General features: G+C 39.9%; 2 protein-coding genes and 1 pseudogene across 7 annotated transcripts in view; 1 reads left to right on the forward strand and 2 right to left on the reverse strand.

The window, feature by feature from the left end:
* LOC111329732 (QRFP-like peptide receptor) overlaps positions 1 to 1,353 on the forward strand; it is a 14,133-nt pseudogene extending 12,780 nt beyond the window's left edge. The window contains exon 8 of the transcript XR_015990877.1: positions 1 to 1,353. This exon is cut by the window's left edge and continues 471 nt beyond it. The product of XR_015990877.1 is annotated as a QRFP-like peptide receptor (transcript).
* The window catches only part of LOC111329806 (uncharacterized), a 7,468-nt gene extending 2,408 nt beyond the window's left edge, over positions 1 to 5,060 (reverse strand). Inside the window, exons 1-3 of one of the 2 annotated variants that reach the window (XM_088730959.1) lie at positions 4,409 to 5,060; positions 1,512 to 3,341; positions 796 to 992 (exon numbers count right to left, since the gene is read on the reverse strand). In XM_088730959.1, the coding sequence (XP_088587085.1) occupies positions 796 to 992; positions 1,512 to 3,341; positions 4,409 to 4,420 (2,039 nt within the window). In that variant the 5' untranslated portion in view covers positions 4,421 to 5,060. Of the gene's footprint in view, positions 993 to 1,511; positions 3,342 to 4,408 lie in introns of both variants that reach the window. The other variant, XM_022934579.2, reaches the window with a different exon arrangement.
* A 135-nt stretch (positions 5,061 to 5,195) lies between these two features.
* LOC111329483 (uncharacterized) lies at positions 5,196 to 15,790 on the reverse strand. 4 transcript variants are annotated; one of them, XM_022934225.2, is made up of 13 exons: positions 15,740 to 15,754; positions 15,514 to 15,654; positions 13,891 to 14,519; positions 13,078 to 13,257; positions 12,819 to 12,861; positions 12,636 to 12,700; positions 11,571 to 11,685; positions 10,683 to 10,762; positions 9,845 to 9,888; positions 9,260 to 9,483; positions 8,930 to 8,982; positions 6,045 to 7,721; positions 5,196 to 5,669 (listed from the first exon to the last, which is right to left on the reverse strand). In XM_022934225.2, the coding sequence occupies exons 3-13, from the start codon at positions 14,467 to 14,469 to the stop codon at positions 5,418 to 5,420; spliced, it is 3,312 nt and encodes a 1,103-aa protein (XP_022789960.2). In that variant the 5' UTR covers positions 14,470 to 14,519; positions 15,514 to 15,654; positions 15,740 to 15,754; the 3' UTR covers positions 5,196 to 5,417. The 4 variants fall into 4 exon arrangements, with proteins under 4 accessions (XP_022789960.2, XP_022789955.2, XP_022789940.2 ...); XM_022934220.2 differs by lacking the exon at positions 15,514 to 15,654 and having other exon boundaries at positions 15,655 to 15,790; XM_022934205.2 differs by having other exon boundaries at positions 15,514 to 15,781.
* Positions 15,791 to 15,803: the final 13 nt, after the last annotated feature.

A 15,803-nucleotide genomic window follows, 5' to 3' on the forward strand; every position in this document is an offset into this window, starting at 1 on the left:
ACTGCGTGGCGTTTAGGTTACTCTCACCATGTACTTAGAAAAATCAAGTTAGTAACATGACTAAAGTGGGTAAGTTTCTAAAAAAACTGTGGTGCTGCGTCGGTGCCGAGAGAGTGTAACAAGGCAATTTGGTTTTTTATCAACTGAGCTGATAATGTAAATTGGCCACCACATAGAGTTTCTACGCTGAAGTTTAGAGCCTTAGCCCCCTTCCTCTGAGCGAAAGACGAAGGGCTACCGCTTGAAACGTCTTATATTAGCGTCAACATCTCACCGATAAAGGTTGATTGCTCAACGTCTTACACATGATCCAGAACTGACAGTAATTTTTTCGTTAGGATCAGTAGGTAGATGTGTCAAAGGCCGCCAAACAGCCGTTAAATGAAATAATATGTGCACCTCTTTTAGCCAGAAAAATCGACACGTTTCAATTTAGGGTATAGGTTCCTCTTTGAAGAATCAGTTGGAATGACGTACATACTGAAACTTTAAGTCTAACGCCTCTTCCTCCCTCGCTCATGTCTTGTATTTAAAAGTTTTATTTATCTGGCAATTTTTACATTTTACCTTTGCCTATTATTTGATTTTTGACTGGAAATAGCAACGATTAGAAATATTCATTGAAAACTTTATCGATTTCAAGTTCTAGAGACAGCGAAGGAACAACTTCATACCATCCCTGATAGTTTACTTTACAGGGTATTGTTACCCGAATGAAAACTTCATAAAATTCACGGAAGCTTCAATCATCTGCGAAATGATCTCAGACCTAAAATCCTTAGTATAATGACTCACGTAGTCATGGGCTCCAGCACATTGATGACGTCAGTCATGGTACATCGTGTAAGCGGATCCGGTGCGATGCACTGTTCAGCTAACTCTCTCAGATCCTTGTTGCACATCAGTACAATTTGTCGCTCTCTTTCAGCAGGATTAGGTGTTTGGTTTATGCAGAGTTCACAGAGGAGCACACCAAAACTATACACATCGATCTGTTAGGAAGCAAACAAGAAATTATGTGAAGTTGTTAGCATCTGAGCAACTGCACGCTCGCCCCGCCCCTCCCCTCCCCTAACATCAATCAACTGATAACAAGTAAGGGGGAATGTTGGGTTGGGGAGGGGTGGGTGGGTGCACAGTTACTCAGGTGCTGACCGGCATTAATCCAAATTTGTCCGTTTTCTTTTTCTTTTCTTTTCAGTTTTTAATTGAAAATAGAATCTTATTAATTGTGAGTAAAATGTTTCAGGGTTGGGGAAGAATGCCAAGCTAAGTAAGTCAACAAGTTTTTTTATCATTCGTGGGTTCAACTAGGTTACCCTGTGACTTATCCAAATAAAAAGCGATACTTATTGTCTGTCTTGTTACTTCAAACCAAAAAACTTGGAACGGGAAATCTCAGACATTGAACGAACGCAGTTTTTCTCTCTTTTCCAGCTCCGATCAATTCAAGTGATTTTTTTTCACTTCGTTATTATTTATCCCTTCACAATTATTATCACTTTTTTCACCTTGGGACACTGTCTTGAACTGTTTGCTTCTGGAGCAGAGTAAAACGGGTTTCCCGGATTCTCCGACATCCTGCTTCCCATGAATTCTGCTGACCCAAAATCGCAGAGTTTCCCGCGCCATTTGTCACCTTGGCGCCAAACCATGACATTGCCGCTGTTGACGTCACGATGGAGTATGGGATTGGGTCGAAAGCAGTGAAGATAGTTCAGACCATAAGCGACATCAAGCGCTAGAATCCTGATGTATCTGTTGCCTAAGGTTTTCTCATCTTTTACAAGTTGCGACAGGGACATATCCATGAGTTCTGCCACCAAGAGGGGTTTGCTAGTACGGTAGTCAGCCACGGCCAAGAACTGTAGAATACAAGGATGTCTCACTAAGGTGGCAAACGTGATTTCGCGATCGAAGAGGAGTCTGTTATGAGCTGACTGAATTATTTCGTGGATTTCTTTCACTGCCACTTTAGTTCCTCGAAAATTTCCTTCAAGGACTCTTCCCCACGCACCGGTACCCAGAACTTTTTCAGAGAGCTTTACTTCTTCTCCTGTGATCATCCATGGTTGATCTCCACGGAATATGTCGGTAGTTTTACGCGCTCTTTCAATTTCGCGTTCTAAGACGCGGTTGCGCCTTTGATATGTTTCTACATCCGCTTGAACGCGTTGCAAACGCTCTTCGCACGCACGCTTCTCGGCACGTAACTCATCATACGCGTTTCGGTGAGTTCTGCGCTCGTCCTGCCATTGCTTCTCAAGTCTTTCCAACCGATCAGAAGTCCCCTTTCTTGAGTTTTCTAACGTTTCCAAAGTCCTGTCCTTCTCCAAAAGCAAATTATCTTTGCGTTTAAGTTGATCTCGGAGCTCAATACTTTCATCTCGAGCTTGCTGCAATGCCTGGTCTTTTTCTTTTAGTCTTATCTCTAACTGGTCGAGATATGCCAAGCCTCTTTCCTTCTCTCTGTTTAATCGATCGACTGAAAACTTTCGTTCGAGACTGATTTTATCGCAGTATCTTTTCTCCTCTTGAATAGTTTCCTTTTCACGCTTTAAAGAGTTTATTTCGCGTTCTCTCTCGTTAAGGGTGCTAAGTTTTTCCTGCAGTTGTAGCTTAAAGCGTTCATTTTCTCTTTTAAGGGACTCAAGTTCAACTCTAACATCCAAGTCAGAATTAAATGCTCCGCTGGAATGATGGCCATTTTTCGTCTGCTTATTCAAATTTTCCATCGCGCTCTGCATTTCTTTCACAATCTCCTCTTGTTCGGCTTGCTGTTTCTGTAACAATTCAACTCGATCATTTGTTTCATTTAATAATCGTTCTTTTTCTCTGAGCTCTGACTCTTTTTCATCTATTCGTTGCATAAATGCGAGCGTTTTCTCATGAAAAGACTGAATAACAAATTCCTTTCCTTCAATGACTTGCTCCTTTTCCTCAATCCGCTCTAAGTGACGTTCTCGCTCATCAGTCAAACGGTCGAGAATTTTCCTTCCTCGTGAAAGAATTTCATTTTTTCCATGCAGTTCTATCATCAAATGTTTAATCTTTGTTTTCATGGCCTTCTTCTTACGGGGAATTTGCTTTTCTAAGTGTGCTTCGGAAAGTTCTTCATCAGTTTTGCTCTCCGTTTTAAAATCATCTTGCTTTTTCTCTTTCTTTTTGCTTTTGGTCTTAAGATTGTCAACTGACTCGTCGGTATCCGAGATTTCTTCACTAGGTACCGTGTTTTCTTCATTTTCCTTTTCAACAACTTGGAAAGTTTTCTCGACATCTGAGAAGTCCTGTGGGCCGAGTTCTTGACTGACTTCTCCCATTTGTTCAGGTTCTTTTATGCTCTGAAAGATAAGGTTTTTGTAAAAGCGTGTAACTGAATTTGTAGAATCTTTAACATTCACAAACCGTTCTTCGAATTTAATTCCCGTTCACGCAATGCTATGAAAAAACCCTAATGAAAACTGACGTGTGTGAGGCCGAAGGGGTTGATGTAAGCTAGCGTGGAAGTTGCCTCGCAATCCATGTTTATCATTTAAACATTTTTCGAGAACGAGAAATCTAAGTTTGGAATTAGACAGAAATGGGAAAACAAGTCGCGTTGTTCAAGGAATTATGAATTTCTCCTCGACTTGAAGAAGGAAGAGAAAAAGTTTAATTATGTAAGCTTTGCTAAAGTTTTTCAGCAAGCCGGGTCTGCTTTTGATATAGCTGCGTCCGGGTTTAAGTAATATCAAATGTTTAATGACTGAATTTGGCGGGGCCGGAGGGAAAATATTTGGCTTTCGGTCATGATGCATGAACCACCTTGCCGCGTCCTCAAGCCAAATGTATTTTCCTTGTCACGCGATCAGTTGGGCCTTCCCACTCTGCTAATAATAACATAGTATTTACCATAGTCAGTTTTTAATTGTTTCGTTGCGGAGAAGCACGTTTATGCTATTTTTGATGGTTTTTTTTATTTTTTTTAATTTTTTTATAATGGTCTCATGTATTTTCGGACGGAGCAGCTATTAAAGGACAATTAAAGAAGTGCTCGTGCAAATGGAACGCAAGAACAGAAATAACTTGTTAGCCACTGGTCAGCGGATGAGTTTTTTTTTAGAACAGCTCATCATGCCTAAATCAATTTCGATGCAGAATTGAAGTAATAAACATATAAAATGTCATATTCGGTTAGTCGCCGAGATTCAATTCTCATATAAAGCCTTAACAACTCTGTCACCTTCTTCGCTGAGCGCATCGTCTGAGCATCAAACTGGATTTAGTGAGTGTGGCGCATGTTAAAACTTCGGTTAACTATAGCGGAAACGATATATACTACTTTGAATTTGAATTTATCAAATACAGCTGTTAGAGGCCGCAAACTATAAGAATCATGACACTAAATATCTTAAGGGAGGGCACTTACCGTATTCCCCATGTCTGATTTCTCTCAATTCCTACAGTTGAAATCAGTCGCAATTCGGATTCTTTGGAGAAACAGATTTGTTACGTGGAAAGCAACTTCACTCGGCGTGGTTAACACACCCTTTAATTCTATCGCTCGCCCGTGAGAGTTGCACCAATAGTTGTCGTAACAACTCGCCAAGATGCACATCAACTGCCAGAGATCCGACGTGTGAACGTTAACGGAAAGTTTACTTCAGTCGCTTATTAATAACCTTTGAGAATTTTTTTCAAATGCTAATTATTATTAGCATTGCTTTGTAACACTGCATGGTTAACTTATCACGAACAAAAGACCTGCTCGTGTTTAAATTATGCATATCATGCTCAAAATACACGCTACGTAATCGGTATGGAAACAAAGCACACGGCGAGAACAACACTTAAAAATCTGGCCTGGGTTTCCACTTTTAAAACCTCTTCCTTTGACGTCATGGACTTCATTTTCCACCCACTCTCCAATTTACTAAATTCTCATGAAATTACCCTCTTAAAAACATAAAGAATTCGGTTGGGCCGCTTAAAATGGCATTTTCAACCACAAATTAGTTCAATGGGTCTTGAAGTGAAAAGCGCCAGGTTTTTTCAAGTATTCACGTCATCATGTTAGCAGACTCCGCCCTACACGGTGGTAGCCGTTGCTTAAGGCTGCATAGTCCGCACACCTGTTAGATCCGAAGTGAAGCGTAATCAGGTAGTACCACACCAACATTTTTTTAGTTTTTCTATGACGCATGAGTTCATAATGATAAATAGGAGTTTGGTTTTTATTTCTTTTCTCCACTGTCTTTTTGTATTCAAATTCCTTGAAATGACAAATAAACCCAACGTTATAATAAGACGATAAGATACTTAAAAGAGTAAAAAAAATCGCAGAGAGATCTTTCTCATAGCAAATTGTACTGGTGTTACCCCTAAGTTCAAAGTTACTCCGACACGTTCGTGACAATTAAGATATACTACGTAGGTTGTTATAACGTAGCTGTTCTTCCATTCAACGACACCAGTCCCTGCGCTCGTATGGATTCCGATTGCTGTGCCAGCACCGTGATGACTTCACTGACAGAAGGACGCGCCTCAGGGTCTGCCAGGACACACCGCATAATGAGCTCCCGGAGAACACCGTTCGTTACCAGGCCTATCTGTTGTTGGATCTGCTGTGGAACAGGAAGCTCTCTGATGCACATCTCGCATAGCAGTAAACCGTAACTATACACATCCGCCTGGAAAATACAACATGTCATAGTGACGCATAGTGGAACCTTAACAACCCAATTGCAACTAGAGAAAGTATACCCTGAATAGGAGTGTCCTTATCGATGAATTATCAGATACAAAAGGTAACTGGAGAAAACTTCTCAGTAGTTACCAAAGTTTTTATTCACGAATGAAGACTTCCAAATATAGCTGGAAGTAATAAGCATGACAGGGCAGCAAAAGTAGGAGACAATAAAATAAAACAAGGGAGAACCAATGGAAATACACATCGCTAGCGGCAAACTCGAAACAATAACCAAAAGGGGTCTGAAGCTTCGCAGGGAACGTTTCCCAAACGATAGAATTCATGGCGGGAAATAATAACAAGTCTACATGTTCACCTTTGGAGATTGCTGGGAAGTAAGGGCCTCAGGGGCAGCGTAAATCCTGGCTCCTGGATTTACTGTCATGTATTGGCGCATGAAATTTGCTGCTCCGTAGTCTGAAAGCTTCGCCCTCCAACAGTCATCTCGTCTCCATAGCAACACGTTCGAGCTGCTGATGTCTCTATGTATGATGGGAAAAGGTTTGTTAAGATGGAGATAGTTGAGTCCTTTGGCGACATCCAAAGCGAGGCAGATGATCTCCTCTTGGTGTAGGGCGCGCTGTTCTAAAACTCTCCTCAAATCCGAATCGAGTAATTCGGTTATAAACAACGGGCTGCCATCATCATTTGTCGCACCAATAAATTGTAACAGGTGTGGGTGACGGCATCGTGATGCGATACTCATTTCCCGCTCGAAAAGTCTGCGATTGTGGGGCGATAGAATCAAATCATGAATTTGTTTGACCGCAACTTGACAAGCGCGAAACGTTCCTCCGTAAACCTTTCCCCAGGCCCCTACACCCAAACTGTTTTCACTGAGTGTTACTTCCTCTCTTCGAATAATCCAGTCACGTGGCTCAAGGCGACGATATTCGGCCAAGGCCTCTTGCGCCACAGATACTGCTGATTGCAATTCTCGCAGCCGACGTTCGCTTTCGGACGCAGTTCGTTCGCTTTCAAGGATTCGTTGTTCATACTGTTGGCGCTCCCGCTCTAGGGTCTCTCTATCTTGTCGCACAATCACTCTTTCTTCATCCAGTTCTCTCTCCGTTGAGATGCGCCTGTTTCGCTCCTCTTCCACTTGAAGCTGTAAGTTCCTTAACCTTTCCTCTAGATCTCTCTTCTCCTCGCGTTCCTGCTGTAAAAGATTGAACTGTTCAGCAATAGTGTTCTGCTTTGTTTGAATGTCTTCTTGACTGGACTGACTCGATAGCCGTTCACTTTCCAGACTTCTCTCCAACTGGGTGCAAGCATTTCTAGCTTGCTGCAGCTTTTCTTCCAGCCTCAATCTTTCCTGTTGTTCGTCACTCAGTGTTCTTTGTATTTCGAGCAAGTTTGTCTCCTTCTCCCTTAGTTGCTGTTCTCTCATGTCGCGCACAGTTTTCTCTTCATCCAGCGCTCGACGAACACGAACAAGATCACTTTGAACTTTACGCGAATGGGAACCCGCTTCACGCTCTTGTTCGAGCTCGATTTGAAGCTGTCGCACAGAAACACGCTCTCTTTCTAATTCATTGTTAATCATAGCTAAATTAGCACCTTGTTGCGTTAAAACGCGATCCTTCTCCACAACAGAGTTTTCTAAAACTCGAAGACGTTCTCTATCTGTGGAATAACTTATCTCTAAATCCCTCATTCGTCCGAGATGTCGTTCTTTCTCTGCCTCCATTTCTTGCAGCTTTCCCCTTTCTATTTCCAGCAGTTTCTGATGTTGTTGTAAGTTCTCTCTTTGTTCTTTGCTGTGCTGGTCCAGTAAGGTGATTTGTGACTGCATTTTTGTATGATGGAGAAGAATATCCAGCTTGACAGGTTCCAAACCAGTTGTTTCAGGTTTGTCCATGTTAGGGACCTCTGACGCCTTCCTTCGCCTGCTCCGAGTTTGTATGATGCTGTCTGCTGAGTCATTTTTTTCCTTCTGACATCCTGATTCAGTCTGTTTGAAGCCACTACAGTGAGATACCGGTTCCTTGGCCTGTAAGATAAAAAAAACAGACAATCATTTTTGACGAACGTCACCATCTCAGTTTTAAGGGTTACTTGCCACACAATACATGTATCACTTTTCCACGTCAGTACCACACCATCCCCCGACGAAAACAAAAATGGACATTCTGATAACTGTGAAAGTTTCACTCAAAATTTTCAGCGATCGGTTAGCTCCATGGATAGAGCGCTCTACTGTTGTGCGGGAAGTCGAGGGTTCGAGCCCCGGCCGGACCAATACTCAAGGTCTTAAAATAACTGAGAAGAATATGCTTCCTTTCTGTAACATCAAAAAATGGTTAGATATTCTAGTCTTCTCGGATAGGGACGAATAAATGGAGGTCCCGTCTCCTGCAGGGTTAGGGGTAGGAGACGTTAATTTCCCACGCACGAGTATACTGTGTGATGGATGTCCTCCCCTGGGGTGGGTTGGGTGGGTGCTTACAGGGCCGTTCTGAAAACCACTTCTGTGAGAACGCACCCTGTCTAAAGATTATTACCTATCTATCTATCTATCTATCTATCTATCTATCTATCTGTCTGTCTGTCTATATATCTATCTATCTATCTATCTATCTATCTATCTATCTATCTATCTATCTATCTATCTATCTATCTGTCTGTCTGTCTATATATCTATCTATCTATCTATCTATCTGTCTGTCTGTCTATCTATCTATCTATCTATCTACCTATCTATCTATCTATCTATCTATCTATCTATCTATCTATCTGTCTATCTGTCTGTCTGTCTGTCTTTCTGTCTGTCTGTCTATCCATCTATCTATCTATCTATCCACTCATTTTACGGCCCTGAACCTCTTGTTACCACTCTTCCTCGATGATCTAGTTAAGCAACAGAACACATTTTCCCGGGCTTTATAACGTGATAAAGCCACGAGGGAAGTCAGTGGCAGAACACGAGGAAAGCTTATGAATCACGAGCCGAAGGCGGTCGTGATTCATAAGCTCTCCGAGTGTTCTCCAAACATCCCAAGTGGCTCTATCACGTTATAAAACCCGGAAAAATGCCTTCTATTGCTTTTTTATGACATATTTAGATCAAATGCGGGCTCTGTAATCTGACAAAGCATCCGCTTAAAAACTGAATTGATCAATCAGGCGGTGCTTACTATGTTCATTTATATCATAAATACACAGAGGGAGCTTTCAAAATATGATATAAGAATTCCTTACCGGAGAAGACTTTGATTCATCTGTGAACAGCTTTTTCCGAGCATGCATTTTACCTGTATAAATAAATGAACATAAAAAAAAATTATCTTTTGCTGGAAAAACAAAATACTAGGATCGTTTCGGTCCAAGCATATATATTGGTACGTGGACAAAGGGTAAGGGGCAAAAAGGGGGTAATTTACAATGGTTCAGGAAGAATAACAATACCCATAGTTATATCTGTAAACTTTAGTCTTGCATGTATACGTGGCCTTTACTACAATGTACATGTCATGGCTGCAACCCGCTGCATGTGCAGCACCATGCAGTGACCTAGAAAGCTACATGTACCTTTAGGTGTTAATATTTTCCTCTGCTCTAAGTTGACTGGGCTTCCTGTGCTTGGGCTTAGTGTGCTTGGGCTTCCTGTGCTTGGGCTTAGTGTGCTTGGGCTTCCTGTGCTTGGGCTTAGTGTGCTTGGGCTTCCTGCATCTGGTGAAGGTGGACTTTGAGACTTTTCACAAGGCATAACAACATCTTTTTTCTTGCCAAGAAATTCTTGCGCTTCCTTTAAACTTGGGATAATAACAGCAAAGGCAATATTTTAACATTCTTGTTGTAACAAAATTTTTCAAGCAAGTTGATGTTCATAGGTGCATTTCAAGGGTAGAAAAGGATGGGTTAAGGCCCCCCAGCTTGCCCATCTCTGGTACCTGATAACTAACTTGCAGGCTACAGCTTCCTCTTTCTTTTATTTGTTTAAAATACTGCTAAGAGCAACCATTCTGGTAGAATTATTTTTAAACAACTCCAAAGATGACTGTGTGCTGTTAAGTTAAAAAGGACCAAAATCAGAAAAAAGATGACATTTACAGAGAAATGCACCACAACCGATATTAAAAGCAATATGAGATATTTAGCTGATGCATCATATACCTCAGCTCACTCCATGATAGCTGTTCAGCAAAACGGTTCTGAAACTTGAATGACAAAAAAATTTGCCTTTAAGTTTGGAAGTTGAATAAGTTTCCTTGCTACTGATTATTATAATTATCCAATTGTGCTTTGTAGAGTACAAATAATGCGCAAGATGAGTACAAACATCACGCAATATTTGTACTCCAGAAATATCTGCAAAATTCACCTAAACTGAAATAACAATTTGGCATGTTGGATACCAAATCTCTTATTAGAGTTTTGTTGTGTAGTATCGCTGAGCATTTTTACTCATTGTTTGTATTTTGACTCACCCAGTGGGCATGTCAAAATACGGCACAACTTGTAAAAATACTCAGTGATACTGTACAACAAACGTGTAATAAGATAATATATATATATATTGAGAGCTTAGGGGAAACTATGAGCTCTCTCACAAGGCTGTGCTCCAAGAAAAATTGAAGGAAGCCCAGTGCTCTAAAACTGTGAAATCCAGAGTATCCAGCATATGCTTTTTATGAAAAAACTAAGATTCCTGAGTCATCCAAGAGCAAAAGTAAGGTGCCAGGAGCCACCAGGTGCTGCTCAACCACAGCCTTGACTCCCATGAAGAAGCAACACTGTGGCAGTAAATGTTTTTATAATTTATTAGTACTTGAATGCTCTGAGTCAGTAAAAACATTAAAAGAAAGAGATGATAAGCCTTGAGTGTAGTTTACAATGTTGATAACAATTACACTTATCATCAGTGATACTCACTTAGGAATATAATTGAGTAGACTGTTAAAACTAATTATTTCTTGGAGGAAAACCACAGAAAGGTTGACAGAAAACCCACCAACTCAATTAAATCAGCTTTAGTGTCCCTTGGTATCACTTTGTAATTCATCACCAGAACGATGCTGCTCTTTTTCAAATCTGGTACAATTAAAAAAAAAAATTACTGATGTACAGTACCACTCAAAAGTAAGTTGACATTCTTCACTTGAAACTTGATTCTAGAGAGAATCAAGGGTTGATCATTGAGGCCTGAGGATCAAAGATTGAGGATCAAGGATAAGGTCATTAGAAAAACTTTTCAAGAACCTCAATCCATAGTTTTGAGAAAATGATTAAATTCTTGCATGCAAAACAATTATAGTGATGGACATTAAGCACTTGTCAAGCTTCTTAATCATACAAATCATGATCATACCCCATGCTAATGAATCATCACAGAATTACTTTAACCCTGTCCCTCCCACTTCCTGTACATTTAATTATTTATTATTATTTTTTTGCATTGCTATGTGAATTGACAGCTCGGCTTGTTGCTATGGCCCTTGTGCTTGTGTTTAGTGGAGAGTTGAGTTGAGTTTTGAGTATTGTGAGCGAATAAAGGTATTAAAAAAAAAATCAAATCAGCTGAGTACAATTGTTATCCAGCAACGACACACCCTTTAATCCCTAAGAGTGAATGGCATCTAACTTCTCCTTACCATATCTCCCTGGATCAGACATTAAAGTCATGAGAAAAAAGGAAATGATCACCAACTAAAGCAGCTCTTGATTGTTAAACAAATTCTCCCTGTCACAACCTTAGGAAATGTATAGGGAACAGTATGGAGAATATGCACACAGGTGTTAGGGAGTAAAGTGTTTATTTGCAAAAAAAAGTATTCACTCACAATCACTTTTAATGGTAATCCCTGGAAATAGATAAAACATAATATTGCAGCCGGTGTACCTTGACTTTCAGGGTCCAGAAATTTTCCGTAGTCCTTACATTTCACACAAATGGCAGCTGCTCCAGCAGGAGTTGGCTTGGCAACAAGAAGTAAAGGGGAACCCACAAAACTTGCCTATCCAAAGAACGAACAATGGCTGAGACTATCATGTTATGCTAATGTGCAACATAAATAGCACTTAGGGCCTGTTTGCATGGAGGTGGGGACCCCAGGTAAGTGAGGTAACCTGCCTAACTGTGGTCAAAAAAATGAAATGCATTTACATGTAATCTTAAAAACCTTGGGGTGATGGGGTGAACTTTCTCGAGGTTGCTGTTTTGCTTGAAAGAAAGACAAAAGATTAATTATCAGACCTGCGTGTATTTATTCACGAAAGTGTCACATGTTGTGTTGCACTGTGTTAGGTTACAGGAGACTGGAGGAACACTGTTGACAATTTGAATCCAAATGCATTATAAGGAAAAATATGAGAAATAAAATATGGTCAATATAAAATGCTAAAGATTCCAAAACATGAACATTTTACACTCCTTGAGTGCCTGTTGCGGTTGCTGGTGATCTCTGTTTTAGTTCTGTATGGGACAGTTGTGAAATGTAAAAAATTTAAAAACACACTCCTTTTGCTTTTGAGCTTTTTGCCATGTACACAACCCCCTGCTAGGCAGGTTACCCTACCTTGAGATGTTTACATGGTAAATTGTCACCCTGGCTGACCGCATTACCCTACCAGGCAGATTGTACAACCTACCTAAGTGGGTCACCCCACATATCATGTAAACATAATCAATATAATACAAGAAATCACATGGGAGGGTGGATTATCCCACCTAGGCGGTTACCTCGCCAACCTGGGGTCGCCAACCTGGGGTCCCCCACCTTCATGTCAACAGGCCCCTAGTATTGTGTATCTATTGATGAAAATACTGGATGATAAAAATATTGAAGCCACTAGCTGGTGTAATTTTAAAACCAGCTACTGTGCTGCAGTGAGTCCAAGCTTTTCCCAAAAAGGAAAGGGATGAACTAGAAAAATTAGAACATTAGTAACATATTAAGTAATTTACCTTGCACTCTGTCAAATCTTTACAGGGAATTCTGAAGTGATGTGAAACAGTTTTGGAACCAATTCCTAATTAGGAGTAAACAAATTTGATCTATCACTTTCAATTGAGGTTTTACTTGTGTGAGAAGCATTCGCTTTGCTGTTCACAGGTCTTATGAAAAAAAGTAAAGAGGATGAGGGTTACCTTCATTTGTCTCCATTTCTATGAAGATTTTTTCTGCATATATCTGCCAAAAAAATTAAGTACTACTTCAAATCATGGCATCCATACAATGTTTCCCTGAGAATTTTAAAAAGTGTTAAACAAATAGAAAATATTAATTGTGAGTGCTAGATTGAACATATAACAAGGTGTTAACCCTTAAACAAGTTTCTTTGTATTACCAGTTAACACTTGTAAGTCAGATATGAAGTACTTCAAACAGACTCATTGGCTTATTTACCTTAACTGGGGCTGATGCTTTTCCTGTAAACTCTCCAATCTGAATGTTGCTAACATGAAGGACAATGTAAATTGGCCTCTTTCTGTTTGATGATGTAATCAGAGCAGCCTTCAATGTTTGCAGCTTTTGTTCACTTGCCTCTTTTTTCGGCTTTGTTATCTGCATTTCTTGTTTTGTTTCCTATTAAGGAATTTAAAAAAATTTTAACCCTTTTGTTCCCAGGTCTCAAATGAATGAAAATTCATTGAACGAAACTCATGGGTCCATCATGCTATAGAAACACAGTTCAATTTCTTTCCTGGCTCTCAAAATAAACAATTTATTCTTGATTCTTATTACATCCAAATCTCTCTGCTATATAATAACTCCATTACTGACCAAGTTTGTTCAGTCAAGATGGCTGGATTTAGCCTTGCTGTGGCTGCTTTTTAATTTTTTTTTGCTTTTTAATGGACCTCAACTTCATCTCAGTCTACAAAAACATGTAGAAAATGAACTAAGCCAATATCCAACCACCTTGACCAAACAAGCTTGATCAATAATGCATAGAGCACACTTTCTTCCCATGTAAGTCTGGTGATGGAAATAACTAAATTTAGACACAAACAAAGGAGCCACCACAACAGATTAACCTTACTGTAACTGGCCTAAAACAATAAAATGATCGATGACTGTTTCAAACTGGTGTCATGATTTGTCAAAGAAAATTAGGTGGTCTTACATTGCAAGCAAAGTTTAAACTACCCTAATCAAAACTTACTGTACAATCACATTTTCAAAATATCCCACAATCTTATCATTGATGATAATTACCTTTGGTTTTGCACCTGAAGAGGAAGATTCAACAACATCTATATCATTATAATGTTCAACAGGTTGTTTTTCTACTGGAGCTCCTGACTGTCGTGAAGCATCGATTTCCTCTTGTAAAACAGATGCACTATTTCCTTCAAAGCCAACACCTTCATCGTTCATATCCTGATGATCAATATCCATGGCTTCCTCCACATCAGATCCTTGAATTGTATGATGAGAGGTTGGAGAAAAAAGTGTTGCATTGAACTTCGCAACACTAGAGTTCGATGAAAAATTACTGGAATGATCAAGGTGCATGCTTGGGTGCAAATTGTTTGAATTGTTTCCACTTCTGTAATGTCCTAAGGGAATTTTCTCCACACTGGCATTTCTTACAGTTAGACTTACTGGACCTGTCTGCCAAGTACTGCCATTAGTGATGTGGTATCCATTGTAGGTTTTCGCATGATTTTTATTGTGTCTCTGAGAGCTTAAGCTCCTTGATGATCTTGCTCTAAGTCTGCGGTTAGTAGAGCTGTCATTGCCTCTAATTACTTTCTTTGTTCCTTCACCCTTGTCCTGAGCAAATGGTTCCATGGGTGAAACAATCACACTAAAATTCTCATTGGAAGATCAGCTAAGAAGACCTGGTGTACAGAAAGAACAAACATCAATCTTTGAAAAAACACTAGGAATGATCTGCATCTAAATTCTCCTCACAAGGAAACCACAGAACCATTAATAAATATTGTGAGAATAAAGAAATTGATAAATGAATAAAGGGTGAAAGTTTCTAAAGAAACTGTGGTGCTGCGTCGGTGGGGGTAACAAGGTCAATTGGTTATATCAACTGTTGAAATTGTAAATTGGCCACAGTAAAGTTAAAAACTGATGTTTCATGCATTAGCCCTTCGTCTGAGCGAAAACAACAAATGTAATCAACCCAAGAAACTTTGGATTTTTAAACAAATTCTCCTTGTCAATGTCAGAGGAAATTTATGGAAAAGAGTTTGGAGAATATGGATGTTGATGTTAGGGTGTGAAGAGCTATTAATAAACACAAAGCAGATTTTAGAAACTGAGATCTACTGTTAGATAAACACCAACTACACCCCGATTGTTTTGGCTAGATTTTGGTGATTTTATAGTATTACCTATCTATTTTGCCAAATATTGCGTCGAGATTTTATACACCTGGGTGAAGAGAGGCACTGTGAGAGTAAAGTGTCTTGCCTAAGAACACAACACAATGTCCCGGCCGGGGCTCGAACCCGGACCACTCGATTCGGAGTCGAGCGCACTAACCTTGAGGCCACCGCGCCTCCACACATGTACTTATAAAAGTAGTTTATTGTATCGGAAATTTTTTTTGGCAAAACAATCAAAGGGTCATTTTCTTTTTTTTTCCTTTTGCTATTTCATAAACTTCCGGTTCTCACACGAGCGGCTATCAAATCTGGAAAATAAAAGGCTTTGCTTGTGACCCATTGGAAACAAAGGACGAAACCAAAAATAGAGTAACAACGGATGTTGACGTGTACATACTAAGTTGGCTAAAACCGGGTACAGAAACAACGATTTAATTTCAAATTGAATTGTAAGAAACTATGAAACTTAAGAATTACAAAACCGGATGCAAACCTGACGACAGTTTCGAAAACAAACACGCACACTTGTCCCTGTAAAAATTGGGGAAGAAAACCTTCTGAAGGTCACACCAGTTTAGTACGTTTTCGGCGCAAAAATCACCAGAAGCAATACCACACCCTCGCTTGACCGTACCTGAAATATCATCTTACATGTCTAAGTGCAAATGGATAAATGTACAATTTCCATTCAATGCATCGCATTTGATTAAAATATTTACCCTGCTTCGAGAAAGAACGTTGAGCACTGTTTACATCGCAAATTTGCGCAGCCTTAGTGTGGAT

This window comes from Stylophora pistillata, chromosome 8 (genome assembly GCF_964205215.1).
Source record: "Stylophora pistillata chromosome 8, jaStyPist1.2, whole genome shotgun sequence".
Lineage (NCBI taxonomy): Eukaryota > Metazoa > Cnidaria > Anthozoa > Scleractinia > Pocilloporidae > Stylophora > Stylophora pistillata.

Bases quoted from the DNA above. Each gene is read 5' to 3' on its own strand.
- LOC111329483 (XM_022934220.2), bottom strand. From the start codon at position 14,469: ATGGAACCATTTGCTCAGGACAAGGGTGAAGGAACAAAGAAAGTAATT. The intron at 10,763-11,570 runs GTACACCGGCTG...TAATTGTACCAG, and splicing joins TCTGGACCCTGAAAGTCAAG to ATTTGAAAAAGAGCAGCATC. The intron at 8,983-9,259 runs GTACATGTAGCT...TTATTTATACAG, and splicing joins GAAAATATTAACACCTAAAG to GTAAAATGCATGCTCGGAAA.